The 15891-nt window shown below is 35.7% G+C and overlaps 1 protein-coding gene across 2 annotated transcripts in view; it reads right to left on the bottom strand.

Moving 5' to 3' along the window:
* Positions 1–6603, bottom strand: part of zbbx (zinc finger, B-box domain containing) — a 52099-nt gene extending 45496 nt beyond the window's left edge. Inside the window, exons 1-5 of one of the 2 annotated variants that reach the window (XM_028044632.1) lie at positions 6445–6603; positions 5351–5486; positions 4747–4860; positions 590–692; positions 296–347 (exon numbers count right to left, since the gene is read on the bottom strand). In XM_028044632.1, the coding sequence (XP_027900433.1) occupies positions 296–347; positions 590–692; positions 4747–4860; positions 5351–5412 (331 nt within the window). In that variant the 5' untranslated portion in view covers positions 5413–5486; positions 6445–6603. The remainder of the gene's footprint in view (positions 1–295; positions 348–589; positions 693–4746; positions 4861–5350; positions 5487–6444) is intronic. The other variant, XM_028044631.1, reaches the window with a different exon arrangement.
* Between the last annotated feature and the right edge of the window lie 9288 nt (positions 6604–15891).

The following is a 15891-nucleotide window of genomic DNA, read 5'->3' as shown; positions in this document are numbered from 1 at the left end:
TACCAAACAAGTGAGCATATTTCTAATGCACAACTGGAAAAATAATTTGAAGTCTTTCACTTCTGTTGTAAAATACATCCCATAGTGAGAGCAAATACAACCTATTACAGCAACAACAAAGAATATAAACAGAAGAATGCATTTGATTTTGTAATTATATTGTATATCTATATTGTATGTTGGATCTTTCTAAATCAATGTGCTATAGGAATAGGAATGATTACTAATTAATCAGCTATTGACTAATTGATCAATTTACTTAGTAAATTATTTTTTCTTGTACTAATTAACTCACCTGGCAGTGGCTCATCCTTCAAAACTTTGATCTTTATTTTCCCTGCTGGAAGCTGGGAAGATGAAATATAAGTCACATAAAAGAGGAAAATGTTTTATTCTTTAATTTACAAACAGCCTGGTAAAAACAAAATGTTGTGTTTGTTTTAATAATAACAGTATACCAACTCCTGCATCTTTTATGTGGCATTAAATGTTTAGGATTGATAACACAAGTAAATGAAGCTCAGAGTGACTGTATAAAGTTCCATAAAATAACAAAGGCATAGGATGCAGAGTTTGATTTTTTATTTACTTTTTGGACTTTGTTGTCATTGGTTTTCTTGAAGCTGTTAGGTTGAGGGTTACTGATTGAAGAAATGCATTGTCCAAATTTCCACCTCAAGTCTCTAAAATGCCTGAAGAAAGAGACCAACAAAGACAAATATTACAAATTAAAGAAAGATGATTAAATGAATCATTGATTATAATTGTTGTCAAAAGTCCACAGTTTTCCAGAAGAAGTACTCATTCTGTCATTCATGCCAATGAGATCATACAACAAGAAATCAGTATCACTAAGGCACACCAGTCTGATTTAGTGAGATGCTTCCCTACACCCACTAACTAGACAGTGAAGAACTCTATGGAGTTGAAGATGCCAGCATGAGTCCTTTGTCACAGCACTGACTATGACATCTGACAAAGCAGCATTTTCAGATGATTCAGACAACTCTCAGTGCTTTTGTCAAGCTTATATCAGTAGTCACCGCAACAGTTGTTAGTGTTTTTAAACTAATTTGATTTATTGCGCCATTTCATGTAGAAGAAAAACAATCATCTGAGTATTATAAGCACTATTAATATGAATGAAACTCACTGGAATATTACATTTTTCAAGGTTTTAACTGCAACAGATTATTACTGATTTCATTTCTCGGGATAGGTGGAATGTACATATAATACATAATTGGGAGTATTAAAGACTGAAAAAACAGATTCATTTTTGATGAATAGCTTTTTGTTTTCTTTGCAAATTTAGAGAAGGGTGCAGAAATGTGGAATTTTTTTAAACTGTAGTCACAAGAGTAGATATCTCAATAACACAATATTTTAAAACAAGTGTATTAAATTATCTAATTGCATTCAGTTAAAAACAGAAAAGCAACAACTATCCCAACAACGACTAGTATATCATATTGATTAGTTAAAATCATGTTATCTGTAACATTTACTGTACATCTTGATTGATATATAAACATTGGTACAATGGTACAATGTTTATATACCAGTTATTTTTCATAACAGGTACATTTAGTACAGTAAACACTGTGCTTGTTGTGCAGAATACTAAGTCTTTTTTGCCATTCTGCTCTTAGCAGAGTAACACAAGCCAAACAAACTGATAATAGGTAGATATTTACCAGGACTATCTGCTCAGGTGATGTTTGTAGCTGTTCAACTGTATATTTAAATAATTACTTTGGGAACTAATTTCCTTCCAAAACAAAACTGTTAATATTTTATTATTGGAAAAACTTTCAAACATCTCAATTTATAGTTATTGAGAACAGAAAAGTTTGGAAACCTTCTTTTGAACCAGCTCAGACACTGAGAACAGCAGGTAGTGGTCTCCTGATGGTACCCAGAGTCAGAACTAAGCACAACAGTTTTATGCAAAATCTAAAATCTGGAACAGTCTTTCTGGAGAAGTGAGCCAGGACTGGACTCTGACAATGTTTAAATCCAAGTTAAAAATAGTTATTTTTAGCCGTGCATATGACAGATGGAAGGATTTGTTCTACTATTTTTTCCAAATTTCATTAGACAATGATTTTTTTAAAATCATGTTTAATTTATACCTGTATTTTTAAACTCTGTATTTAAACTCTTTACATTTTTTGGTAAAGCACTTATACACAAAATGTGCTATGCAAATAAATTTGCATTGCTTTGCCTTTCAGAAAGCTGAAAGCACGGTGTGTAGCACCTGGTGGGGGAGCGATAGCTACTTTAAGTTTTTGGTTTATACTTTCAGAGAAGCAATATATATTGATGTCAGTAATGGACCAATGCCCAGTGAAATGCATATGTGCAAACCCTGCACAGAAATGTAAGTTTCTAAAAGTGGATGAGAGAAGTGTGGTGGAAATATTGTTCATGCTCATGTTGCTGAATTATTTATGACATTTATTCTATTGTGATGTTGGGCTCTCTTTGGAAAAAGTTTATTTTAGATTGAGCTGGCAGCCTGCCAAGGCTCAGGAAGTCAGACTTTGAATCTGAATATGTGTGTATGGAGAATCCATACACACATAGAGAATCCAGAAACCTAATGTTGTTGCTTTGCTGTACTGACACTGAGGGAAGGCGTCAGGTAATCATCCTACCAGCATCATCACGGCAACTGGACTGTCGCTAGAGGAGACAGTTGAAGCACACCCCTGTCAGTGCAGGATGACAGGGTGTCCCCTCAGGGGCCCCCTCAGTGTGCATGCCTATTTGGGTTTATGTATGGACTGCATTAATGAAAATCCAATCATCTAATCCAAATATACACACAATGAACTACACTCACATATGCATGTATGTGTGAGAGAACAAATAGTTCTAAACAGTAATGGCTAAAAAATTTAGCCTAGGTTCCATGAGGGAACTTGTGTATTCAGCGATGATTTATGCTAAATACATAAATTCAACATTTAATTTCTTCTAAGAAATTAAATGTATGGTTTTTTTGTAATTGAGAAATCATCATAATTAACAGAACAAAGGCATGAAAAGATCAGTCTCTGTGTTATTGATCAACATAATGAGTTTCATTTGTTGAATTTAGTTATTGAAAGTAATGAACAATAAAATATTAAGATGCACCTGTAAGCAAACAACCAGCAATGTAGATATTTGATTAGAATACTGGTAAAATTTTGTGTGTATGTATATATATATATATATATATATATATATATATATATACACACAGTATATATACTGTATATATATACAGTACAGACCAAAAGTTTGGACACACCTTTTAATTCAATGAGTTTCCTTTATTTTCATGACTATTGACATTGTAGATTCACACTGAAATCATCAAAACTATGAATAACACATGTGGAAATATGCACTAAACAAAAAAGTGTAAAACAACTGAAAATACCCCTTATATTCTAGTTTCTTCAAAGTAGCAACCTTTTGCTGTGATTACTGCTTTGCACACACTCTGCATTTTCTTGATGAGCTTCAAGAGGTAGTCACCTGAAATGGTTTTCACTTCATAGGTGTGCCCTGGCAGGTTAATAAGTGGGATTTCTTGCCCCATAAATAGTCATGAAAATAAATAAAACCCATTGAATTAGAAGGTGTGTCCAAACTTTTGGTCTGTACTGTATATATATAAATGAACTACATCTCTACAGATCAACCCAATGAAATTCTTTGTCAATATACTCACAATTACCAAAAACCAAGAGTAATGTCTTCACAAATAAAATGACAGGTAAAATTAGACATAAACCTGCACCCACATTTCTGCTCCTTTGACCTTTACTATAGATGACTATATGGGCATTGGCCTACCTAATTTTAAAAGGTGCTTCAGTTTTCTCATCTCTTCCTTCCAAAGTGGATTTTTTGCTTGACCTTTACAGATGGAAGAATCCCTCATGTCTCTGCACTTTAGACTGCAGTCATAGTCTTTCTGTCTCTATTACTCGTTGTCTTTTCTATGTTGTTTGCAACTGTCTTATGGTTGCTGCACACTTTTCCAACTTTCTCTAGTCCCAGTATCGCATCTCCAATTGCATCTCGGCCTTATGCATGCCCTTTTAAACACTAATAGTGTTTAGTGTCGGGTTATAACCCAACTACTTTTCATCCAATATCTTTATTAAGATATGGAGGCCCAATTTCTTCCCAAGCCAAGACTGTACAGCTCTTTCAACAGAACATCACTCAGGCTATTTGTTATACAATTCCAGATATAAGCAGGTTTCAACAGTGTCATCCACTCAGAACCAGTCACCATTTTAAATCAATATGTGCAGGATATGATAAAAATGATAATCTGCAGTGAGTACCAAGCCTTTCTGCAGTAATAATTTTGGAAAACAAATAATAAAACTGTTCAGAGAACATAGTTGTCATTTCCATACAATTAAGATAAGCATCATAATGTTTAACACAATATTTCAAATGCATCAAGACCATCTCCTTTTATTTAGAACAAGATTCCACTTTTAGGAATATGCTAATGTTGTTTTTTTGTTCTTTGTAGTGTATATTCCATTTAATAACTATCAAATCCTATGATTATCTTTTTCTATCCTGAATTTTTCTGGGCATGTCTACTCAACAGCACAATTTCATTTAATGTTATTACTTTACTTACATTTTTGGCTTATCCCCTTTGCTTATCCTTTCCCAGCACTGCTCTTTGCTTTCTTTAGAAAGAGTATAACCAAAACTCACCTTCTTTCCTCCTTCTCTTTGCTCATGCTTTCTTTCAACTGTTTAAGTTTCTCCTCCATATTCTTGCTCTCACTGGCCAGAGATGTGGTGTCCAGTTGCAGTTTGCGCAGGTTCCTATAGCAACAAAAACACATGCACATACAGCAATCAGGTATCAACAATCAATCACACAAATGACCGGTTTTGTCAGATTGGATGGCAAGGCTTTTATCGATATATGTTCAATTCATCTTCTGTGTTAGCAGATCCCTGTTCCCATGACTAAATCAATACTTCAATCAATTAGTTACTGGATCAGTGTACTGCCAAGCAAGGGATCAACCCACTCAATTATCTGTAGGCATGTGAGAAACTGTAGCGAGGGACAGAACTGATTTTTGTACTGTGCTCACAAAAATTGGACAACATATCTTTGGTCACCTAAAAGAGATGCTACACAGAAAACTGCAAAATCAAGAAAGTCTATAGATTGGCCAGAAGTCCATTTTGTTCATGATAAAATTTGAATGTCTATAGATGACTAGCAGATGAAAAGAACTGTAGTGAAGGGACGCTAGTGGGCTTCTAGTGAATGCCCTAAATCACATTATTGATCTCATCTTACCTGGCATTGAGCTTGACAGATCTGGTCTTGTTATTAGGAACCACATAGTCATTTAAATTCATGCTTCTTATTTCCAGGGGCTGCAGTATTTCACCAAGGTCTTCTACCGCGCTTTTGAAAAGAAACTCTTCTGCAGCAATACAGAGATGCCATTAAATTTACAATCATGTATTTCTCACAAAATAACATTCTGCTATAAATAAACCGGACCACAATAAAAATAGCAAAATATTTAATGAAAAAAAAAATATTATTTCAGTTCTTTGCCCAAAAAAATTTTATGACAGATATGGACATTTTCTATGTATTTAAATGGAAAAGTACATTTGCAAATACTGCAATATATTAGCAACACAGGCACACCTGCTAGTAATATCTAGCAACATGTAAAGTAACCACCAGCTACACCTGGTACCAGTGCTGAAGCGCATAATACACAAAATACACGTTATTGCCATTTTGCTCTTAACAAGCTGATATTAGCTGAATAAACAGTCCAATCAAGGCTATCTGCTTGGTTTGCCAGCTTGCACCCGGATCCTTGACAGACATGCTGAAATTGACCTCTGTCTCTTTAAGAAGTTCCGAGTCTTTACCACACTCTACCTTTTCACTTGTCATCATAACAGGCCACCCTATATTCAATATTATTTGTACATACTGACCAAACACACCGAGTACACGCTGCAGGCTGCTATACAACACCTTCTGGCTAGAACCATAGAAAACATTTTTAAAACAGAACCGTAAAATTAAATAAACTAAATTCATCAAAGAGACGTTAATATTGTTAGATAAATTGGAAAATGACCATTAACTATTTGTAAAAAAAAAAAAAAATTTAAAAGGCATCAAATGGGTACTACAACTTGTAATAAAAAAGGGAGTAGTTTCTAACAAAATTGTGTTCAATCTCTGTGGTGACCCATCCACCATATAATCAATTCCACGTGTGTTTTTACCTTTTATCCAACAACTGCTTAAACCACATCCTAAAACAGCTGCTCTGTTCAAAGCGAAGCTAATAAGAAACTTTGGCACTGCGTCACACCGCTTAAAGTGAGCAAACACAACGTAGAGGAGCTTAAACTTACCCTGAATCCGGGCGTTAATGTCTTTTTTCACAACATGTCTCGGTGTTAGTTAGTTCCCTACATTCATTACAGCTTTACCGTATTTGAGTAAGATTTTCGCGAACAACCGCTGCCTACAAGAGCGACGTGTCTGTTGGGACGGAGTCACTATGGCAACCGAAGCCGGAAGTTAATTGGAGTTGAATATATTATCGCTCCGTGTGCGCGTTGATATCAGTTTCTACCTCCCTGCGGGTGTTTGATGACTAATCCTCAACTTCAGACAGATTAATACTGCGTGACTTTCTTTTTTACATAAATAAGCACATAGTTCAAAAGCATTTATCCCCCTGTTCCCTAAATAATTATGAGCAGACTAGTGGGATTTACTTGTAAATGATGCTTTCTATGAGTATCAAGATAAATTTTAAGCACTGACTAAAGCTTTCAACATGACTTTTTTTTCAGCACTTTTTTTTTTGGAGTTACTTTAACTCATTTAAAATTAACATCTCTAGACAGTCCATGTTGACAACCTTCAAAGAAAAGATCATTTCTCAAAAGTCCAAATAAAAATGTTCAGCAATTCATTTGAAAAGACCAAAGTGAAATCCATAGATGCGTATGTCTGTAGGGAAACAATACTAATATATATCATAAAATTTAAAATGGGTACAATTCATGTACTTGTGTTTTATGCAACATTTTTGCTTACGATAAAAATTTTAAATGTTCACCCCGTTTGTCCTACAGTTTGTTAAAAAACAAACACAAAAAAACAGAAGGAACAAGTTGTTATTAATCAGCAAAGAAACAGTTTGTTTTACATTACAATTTAAGAATGGCAATACAGTCATTGCTGACACCATAGCACCACTATAGCAGCTTTTTTTATACACATTACAGATATATAATTAATAAAATTGTAAAAGCTTCTTATAAATAATGAATGTCACATGATTAATTTTTTGTGGCAATAGAACAAAAGATAAGGGTTTGGAATGAATTTTGTCATTTTCCTTCAGATATTTTAATAGTTGTTCATCAGCGTTATTCTGAAATATTTTGAAATTTTAATTGTGAGGTTCAAAATGTTTCTTAAAAAGAAACCTCAACAAATTAAAGACCCAACAACATAAAAAATAATGTTGCTGCAGTAGTCAACATATCTATTGCAGTATTGTCAAAAGTATTCTGAGACTTTTTAATTTCATTCCAGGAGTTAGATTTGAAATGTACTTATGATTCAGGTTTTGGCCTTGTCTCTTGCATGCAATGATGCACATATATAGTTTTGGCTTTATTTGCATTCCAGGACATTATACTCTGTTATACTCAGGCAATTCCGAAAGCATTGTCAAATTGTCCCCCAAGCTTAACACCTTCTGTCAGCCTTGAAATTTTTATCACAATTCTTCCACAACAGAGCACAATAATGGTCCACCAAGCACATGACCGCCTCGTTCCCGAATCCGGCTTTCTCTCCATTCCCCTTTGTCTATCTCTCCCTCTTCCAACACTGTTGGCATACGACCTATTGCTCCTGCCATCAGGGAAGTGTGGGTATATGACTTATTGAGTGTGCCTGTGAGATTGTTAGTGTGCATGGTCATTTAGGGTTGTGACCCTCCAGCTGGATTCTGTCTGTGCTCCTAAACAGTCACTCCCTCCTTCTCCTGTTCTCTGTCAAATCTGCTCGAACAGACAGCCTGGCGTGTAGTGGCATACCGATGAGTGAAAGACTGAGCAGAGAAGAGGGAAGGGTGGTATAAGAACGGTGCAAGGGGATGTGAGGTGTGGGGGGGCGAGCATTGTAAGGGGCCAAAAGGCACATGAACGAGTGACACAAGAAAAAGAACAAAGGAGCAACATAATGCATGAAAGGGAAGGATGCAACAGCTGAGCAGTTGCAGGAAAAGGACAACCAGTGTACTGTGAAATGTCAGGGCTATTGAATTCATTAGGAGGCAATGATCATGGTGCTGCACTGAATGTCATCCGTTGGGTTAAATATTTTTTAGGCAATCCAAATGCTGGGTACACTGTATAGAAACTGTTTTAAAATTATTGGAAACATTTTAAAGAAGACACAGTCCTAGCACCAAAAAGGGAAAGGACGTACCGTAATCACCCAGCTGTAGTCAAAGTAATTTTACAACCCTAACAGTAGATAATGTTAGGCATTTTAACAAAAAGAATTGGAAACTAATATGGAAAATTTTGACTTTTTCATGCATTCATTTACTGCACTTACAAACTGTTAATTGAAGAAAGAACACCAGCTGTCTATACTGACATACAGTGTCAGGCAGATGTATTTACTCAGGCAGCTGTGTTTCCTTCCTATTTTGTGATCTTTTTTTAATTGATTACACTTTTTTGGATGCCAGATGGACTCATTCAAGATGGTCCTGAGCAGAAGAACATGCAGGATGAAGATTTTTTAGCATTTAAAAAATTGGCACTCAATTTTGTCTGAAGTCGATAGTTCATCTACATCAGAATCTATGAGGATCAAAACCAAAGAAACATAGCACATCAAAATAGTGATAAATTATGTTTCATGTGTCTTTAGTTATTGATATTCAAGATACTTTATGTCTTCTCAGTTTTTCTTTATTTCATGTAAATGCTTTCTTTAGGCTTCTTCTACAAGTGACTTTGATAGCCCAGGAGTTATTTATTTGTTGTGAAACAAAGACTAAAGGCAGCTTTCCCTGAATGCTAATGGCATGTTTGTATGAAACTGTCAAATCAAATTAAACTGAACGGCATAGATCAACAGAAATAACATAGGCTGAAATAAACATAAACAAATTACCTTAGGTTAAGGGAAGAATATGAAGAAAAACAACTCTTTTCTGCTTTTAGGAGTTTCTATTATTGGTTTTTGAAACACTTTGTAGTCACCTAGCTCTGAAAATATTGAATTTTAACAGCTTTTTAGAAGTGCTTGAAGTTAGGTTACACATAGAGTTCAAATTTAGCCTGTATATAATGAGGCTTTACTTTTATTTACAATGTTTGATTACATCATGGGATGTTTATGGAAAGCTGGATCTGTTAAAAATTCACAGTGTGATGAAAATTCAAAGCATGATAAGTGCATATATTTGAAATGGGAAAACAACCACTATTTCCACTGTTGTTGAACTAATCTAGCAAATCAACTACTGTGAGTGCAATGCTAGTATCTATAGCATATCTAGTCTTATTTTAGTTTTGATGCATTGATTAAAAACTGAATAGAATAAACTAAGTATAGTAGCAGTTTTCAATTGTTTAATTAGTTAAGTTCTGCAATTTATAAATTAGTACAGGGGGTCTAACATGCTGATGTTGCCTTGGGAAATCAGCTCAGGCACTAAACATACCTGCTTAAACCTTAACCTGCCAACTGTTATTTTAAAATAACTGTACATTAATGGAAATAATGAGTGCCACTTCTTAAGTTACCAAACTATGACCATCTTTGTTGCAGTATTTTGACAAAACATATTTCCAACAGCTACATTTTTGATGTTAGAAAAAATAGAAGAGGATCCTTCTGTCAGTATATGAGACGTTGTCGATGGGCAGCAATGTTATTCAAAGAAAGTCAAAGAAAATCCTGTCCTTCAGTACTATCTCTGGCATCACAGATAAAGTACTTCATAGCACAGGGATAATATGACAGTATTTCAGTGGTTTTAAATTAAAGCCTTATAAAATCCTATACCTTAATACAGTAACACACCCATGACTAGTAGTCCCTAGGAAACTCTGAAACTTATTAAACAACAACTTGAAGTAGATTTGTCATATTTATAGTATTTATACTGCAAAACTGTCTTTTCAAACAAGGAAGCTGACACCATTATGGTTTAGTGTGCCACCCAGCAGAATGCCCAACTAATTAAGCTAAAAAAAACTTCTTCTGAAAATTAGGAGCAATAATTAGACTCTAAGATATCTTTCTCTGCAACTGTATGAATGGTCTTTTATGCAAGATTTTCATAAATAGTTCCTATAATTAAAACTCATTTAGATGTTTGTGTCTCAAAGGTTTAACTGTTGTGCTTGAGGGTAGAAAAACCTAAAGCTATAAGAACTGCATCAACTTAGGCTGCCAAAATTATTTACTGACACATATACAGAGAAATGCCTTTGTGGAAATATATTAATGAGTTTGAGTTTCACACAACAGCCAGGATTTTTTTTGTTTGTTTTATCTTAAAGACCTTGATTACCTATTTTGTAGCAACCCTGAAGAAGATCATAAGAAAAAAAAAACAGAATTTTGAAGTGGATTTTAAGGACAATTTTTCAGCAGTTTTAACAACTTTTGCCCAATTGGTTCCAGTCACTAATTAATGTTTTCAGTAAAACATTGTTCTTAGTTAATTAAGAACATTTAGTTTGTACATGTGGATTGTACGACAGTTCAACAGCAAATGTCTGTACAAATACTTTTTTTAAGATTGTACACTAGGTTAATAAACAATATTGGTAAACCATGTAACCAGTTTGACCAGTATGTTGATTTCTATGCTAAACTGGTAAAGGTAATGGTAAGGTAAAGGTAATTTTATTTATATAGCACATTTTCAGCAACAAGGCAATACAAAGTGCTTTACAGGAATTAAAAGGAAATACAATATATTTTGTTTCACACACATAGGAACTTGAGTGACTTGAGTGGAATATGCAATTTTAATGACTGAAATTATATTCCTTTGTTATCACAAAACAGGCTACCATTGCAGTGGGTTTAGTGCCTTTAAAATGATAAAAATCCAGCTTGTTCCATTGTTTTGTCTGGAAAAAACAGACACTCTTAGACTTTGACTGTGAGGAGACATAGTTATGAAGGTGCCGGTGTAGGTAGATGATGAGAAGTCAGAGAAGCAAATGTAGAGAGTTTTGGTACCATCAATGCCACAGTGGGATGAAAGACATGGACAGGGATACTTGTCCAGGTCCTTGACACAATGAGAAGAGTCTACTGCAGTTACTCTCCTAATGATGTCCCTATACTCCTTTTAGTTCAGTGCAGTATGCCACAGAGGTTTTGTGAATGGGGCAGTTAGTACAGTATGCACTGGGATACACACAAACATGACACAATGATAGGAGAAGACCTTGATGCAAAAAGGCAAAAAGATATATATTTAAGAAAATAAGTGAGACTGCTGGAGATAGGCGCCAGACCCTCTTGGGACCATGAAAGGATAAACGTATTTGGATAATGGATAGATAGATGGAGAATAAGTGGTGTAAACTGACACATAAAGTGGAGTATGGTAAAATATGTGACAAGAAATGTAAAGTGCCTTGTGACAGCATTTTTACAGCTATGAACCTTTGATTACTTTTGTGCAATTTTGAGAGCAGCGTATATCAATAAAGAAAAGTGGTTGGAAAATCTTCAATAGATTTCAAAATATATTACAATTAAAATATGAAAATATCTCATAAATAAATCCCCTTGTACTCTGATAGAAAGTTTCCTTCACAAGGTGCCTAATTAGTAATATAGGGTCCAACTCTGTTACTTAATCTCAGTGTAAATATATGAGGTGAGGCCTCAGAGATTTGTTATAGAACATTAGTGAACAAACAGACCAAGGAATACAGCAGAGAGATTAGGGATTAAGTCATCAAGACGTTTAAGACAAGGTTCGGTTATAAATAAATACCCAAGCTTCAGAAAATTACAAGGAGCACTGTATGATCGAACATCCGAAAACAAATACCGCAAACCTTCCAAAGCATGTCTGCCCACATATTCTGAAAGGTCAGGCATAATTAAACAGAGAAGAAGACAAGAGGTTGACAGTAACATTGGAAGAGTTGCAGATATCTGCAGGTCAGGCAAAATAATTCATTTACAAGACAGCTGTCAATTCAGTACTCTATATATCTGCCTTTATAGAAGAGAAGCAAAATATAAAAAATAAATTAAAAAAACCTATAAGAAGTCACATGTTGCATTCATGGTTTGCCCACATGTTTGGAAACAACAAACATGTCAAAGAAAGTGTCTTGTTCAGAGAAGTTCAAAACAGAATTTGGTTTGAGCTACATCTAAAACACAATGAGCAGTGGAAAACAAACTACGCACGAACTTAAACACACCCTTCACAAGTTGAAACAATGCACTGATAGCATCAAGGGGTGACAGTGCTTTTCTTTAGTAGAGACAGAAACACTTGTCAAACTTGATGGAAAGATGGATGGAGCTCAAACCTGTTAGAGTCTGCAAAAGACTGAGAGACACTGAGACAAGAATACAAAAGCAGAATTCAAACTATATTGCAAATCAAAGCATGTGTTCGAATCACACAGTCCAGACTTGATTCCAATTTAGAAAGTTTGACAAGAGCTATAAACTTCACAGAGGGTCTCCAACCTATATGACTGAGCATAAGCTATTTTGCAAAAAAATAAAAATAAAATAAATAATAATAATAATAACAATGAAAAATTGGGGGATGTGCAAAGTATGGATGGATGCCCCAAATACATGAGTAATTGCAGAGAAAGGTGATTCTGTCATGATTTGAGTTTTTCTCTGTGTTATGAGTTTTCTGTCTCTGAGTCTCCGTGTTGTCCTGTCTTCCCCTTGATTATTCCCAGGTGTGTCTCGTTCCCTGATTACCTCTCGTGTATTTAGTGTCACCTGTGTGTCTGTGTCTTTGTCGGGTCCTCGTCTCCTCTGGCGTTTGTTCTGCCGTGTGTCGTGTTAGTCCATTCGTGTTCTCTATTGCTACCTGTGTTGAGCCTCAGCTTCCGCTCAGCAGTGCTGCTAGAGATTTGGACTAGTTTGATCATCGTTGTACTCTGTTTTTTGGGATTATTCCACATTAAAACCTTCACTATTCATCCTACCTGGGTCTCAGCGTCTGCCTCACCACTCACCACCGCAACTCATGACAGATTCTACAATGCATTGATTTAGGAGGACTGGATAGAAATTTCAGTCTGGCTACTTGAAACGTTTTTGTAAACTGTTTTCACTTTGTGAAATTACTTTCACAAGATGAAAGTAATTTCCTTTCACTTTATCATGCATTATTTTGACTTTTCACATGAAATTGCAATAAAATACATCAATGTTTGTGGTTTGTATGACATTGTACAATCATTCATTGCCTGGGTGGTTTGGTGTCTAACTGTTGTCATTGGTCATAGGTGGAGTACACCCTGGACAGGCTGCCAGTTCATTGGAAAGCAACATATAAACACACAAGATAGTCTGGAATTCGAAAGCAGGACCTTATGCTACTAGACATCAGTGCTACTGTGCACCATGCAGAACTAGGCATTGTACATATGAACCTTAAATAGTATAAAGAGACGAGTGGGGAAGCAAAAAATATTAAGGTGAAAAACCTTTCTTCTTTTTTTTTTCAAAAGTCTAACCAACTGACAGTGATAAAATGACAGCAGGAAGGAAAGAGGAAATTAGAAAGAAAGACATCAGGGAGAAGAACAGAGAACAAGAGGGAAAGATTTGCAGTGAGTGGAAAGAAAGGTGGTGAAGAAGCGAGGAGGATATCAAGGTGTCAGTAGCTGATGGCCGGTCATTGTGTGTCATTGAGAAAAGAGACAGAGAGGTAATGAGAGCTGTGGTGGAGCGGAGAGAGGCCAGAGGGCTGGACGCAAAGGCCAAGTGAGAAATTGAGAGGTTGAGTGTGGAAGGGTGGGAGAGACGGATGGCTGGGAGAGACGACGACAGTGCAGATGGGTGAGGAGGGGAGAGGAGAATGGTGGAGTGCACAGGAGGGCCTCTCCATCATGTGGAGTAGCTTGAGCCAATGACTCTGTGTCACGCCCGAGACGGGTTCTCACGCAGCTGCAAGCAAAAAGAAAAGGTGTGTACCTAGAGATTACACATCAGGCAAAGCTCAGATGAGGATCTGATGACAGCTAACGGGAGGATTAAATTTCACTGGTTGCAAGCAGGAATTCTGACGATCACATGATGTAACAAAGGAAACAGAGGGAGCTGATGAAAGAGAGAAAAGACAGAAAAGAAAGAAGGGGTATTGTAAAAGAAAAAGTGTGATCTATTCTGAAAGAAGAGAAAATTATAGTAAAAAGATCAAAAGCGTTTAGATGTCAGGAGTTAGAAACACAACCGCCACAAAGAGAGGAAGGTTGTTAGAAAAACAAGAAAGCAAATGTGGAGTAAACCACAGTCCAAAAGTGGAAAAGGATTATTTGCTAATTCAGGCTTCAAAGCAGCATCTGACAGCAACAAGGTAGACTGAATCAAAACAAAATCATGTCATTCCTTTTTTTAAGCTCAGTTTTACAATATAAAACTCCAGAAAAACATGAGTGTGACAGTAAATGCTGCTGAAATCTGGGTCAGACATGACATTTAATAACCAGGGAACAAGCTGAAACTGTTTGATCACATCCTCTTATTGTTTTGTCATAGATTACAGAGGAAAATAATGGCAGGAACAAGATTTACCATTTTTCTACCGCTGAAACAATTTTCAGAGATAGCACAGGTAGAATTAGTCCACATTACCTTATATATTACTAACCATCTTCATCTCTCTGTTCACACAACCAGTTCTACACAGAGACACAAACATACACACCTACATGCGCCATTGTGAAAGCTCATAACCAATGTTGAACTGTTCCTCCACTGCCATCTGGAGGTTGTGAGATCAGAGCCAGAAAAGAGATCAGAGCCATAAATCCAACACCTTGCACTTGTGATTTTCTACCTGGAGGTTTAAGATGGTATGGAGAACAGACATGCATTTAAAACAAATTATGTTTAAGAAAACACAAACAGCAGTCAATTTACTTTATAATCAAGCTAAAACACCAACTCTTTACATCAGGCAAAGTGGAGCTTCCTCAAGTCATCAGTGTGAATGTGTGTGTGAATGGGTCAATGACTAAATGGAGTGTAAAGCATTTTGAAGTTCTTGAACTAGTGCTATTCAAATGAAGGCCATTTACCATTTACTCAATATTTGCATGTATGTGTTAGGTATGGTACTTAAAATCTTAGTAGGACTACAAACTGCATAACTGACAGCCCTTGACCAACTCCATTTTGTTTGTATCTGGTTTGTTTATGTACATGTGGCTAAAATAGATTAGTCTTCAGTAGCATTTTTGGTAATCTTATGTGACCTGGTATTTAGGAGGGTTTGTCAAAGACCTCATAATGATACACATTTTGTATTGTAAATGCTGTTGAACACACAGAAAAATATAACACAAGTAACCATAGAGGAGTCCATAACCCAAATTTGAACCCAGAAGGCTCGAAAGGCTTATAGTGTGACGTTTAATATAAAGACTGAAAGCGGGAGAAAAAGGATTACCCAGCTGGCATCAGACTTCCAAAATCCATTAGCTTCCAGTGCCTCTGAAGCTAACAAGTCTGTACATAATGCCTTCTTTTCCCCAAGTTTATATATATATATATATATATATATATACAAAAATTTT

Source organism: Xiphophorus couchianus, chromosome 18 (assembly GCF_001444195.1).
Source record: "Xiphophorus couchianus chromosome 18, X_couchianus-1.0, whole genome shotgun sequence".
NCBI classification, from domain to species: Eukaryota; Metazoa; Chordata; class Actinopteri; order Cyprinodontiformes; family Poeciliidae; genus Xiphophorus; species Xiphophorus couchianus.
The sequence above is the reverse complement of the archived record's forward strand: the minus strand, read 5'-3'. Positions and strand labels throughout refer to the sequence as shown.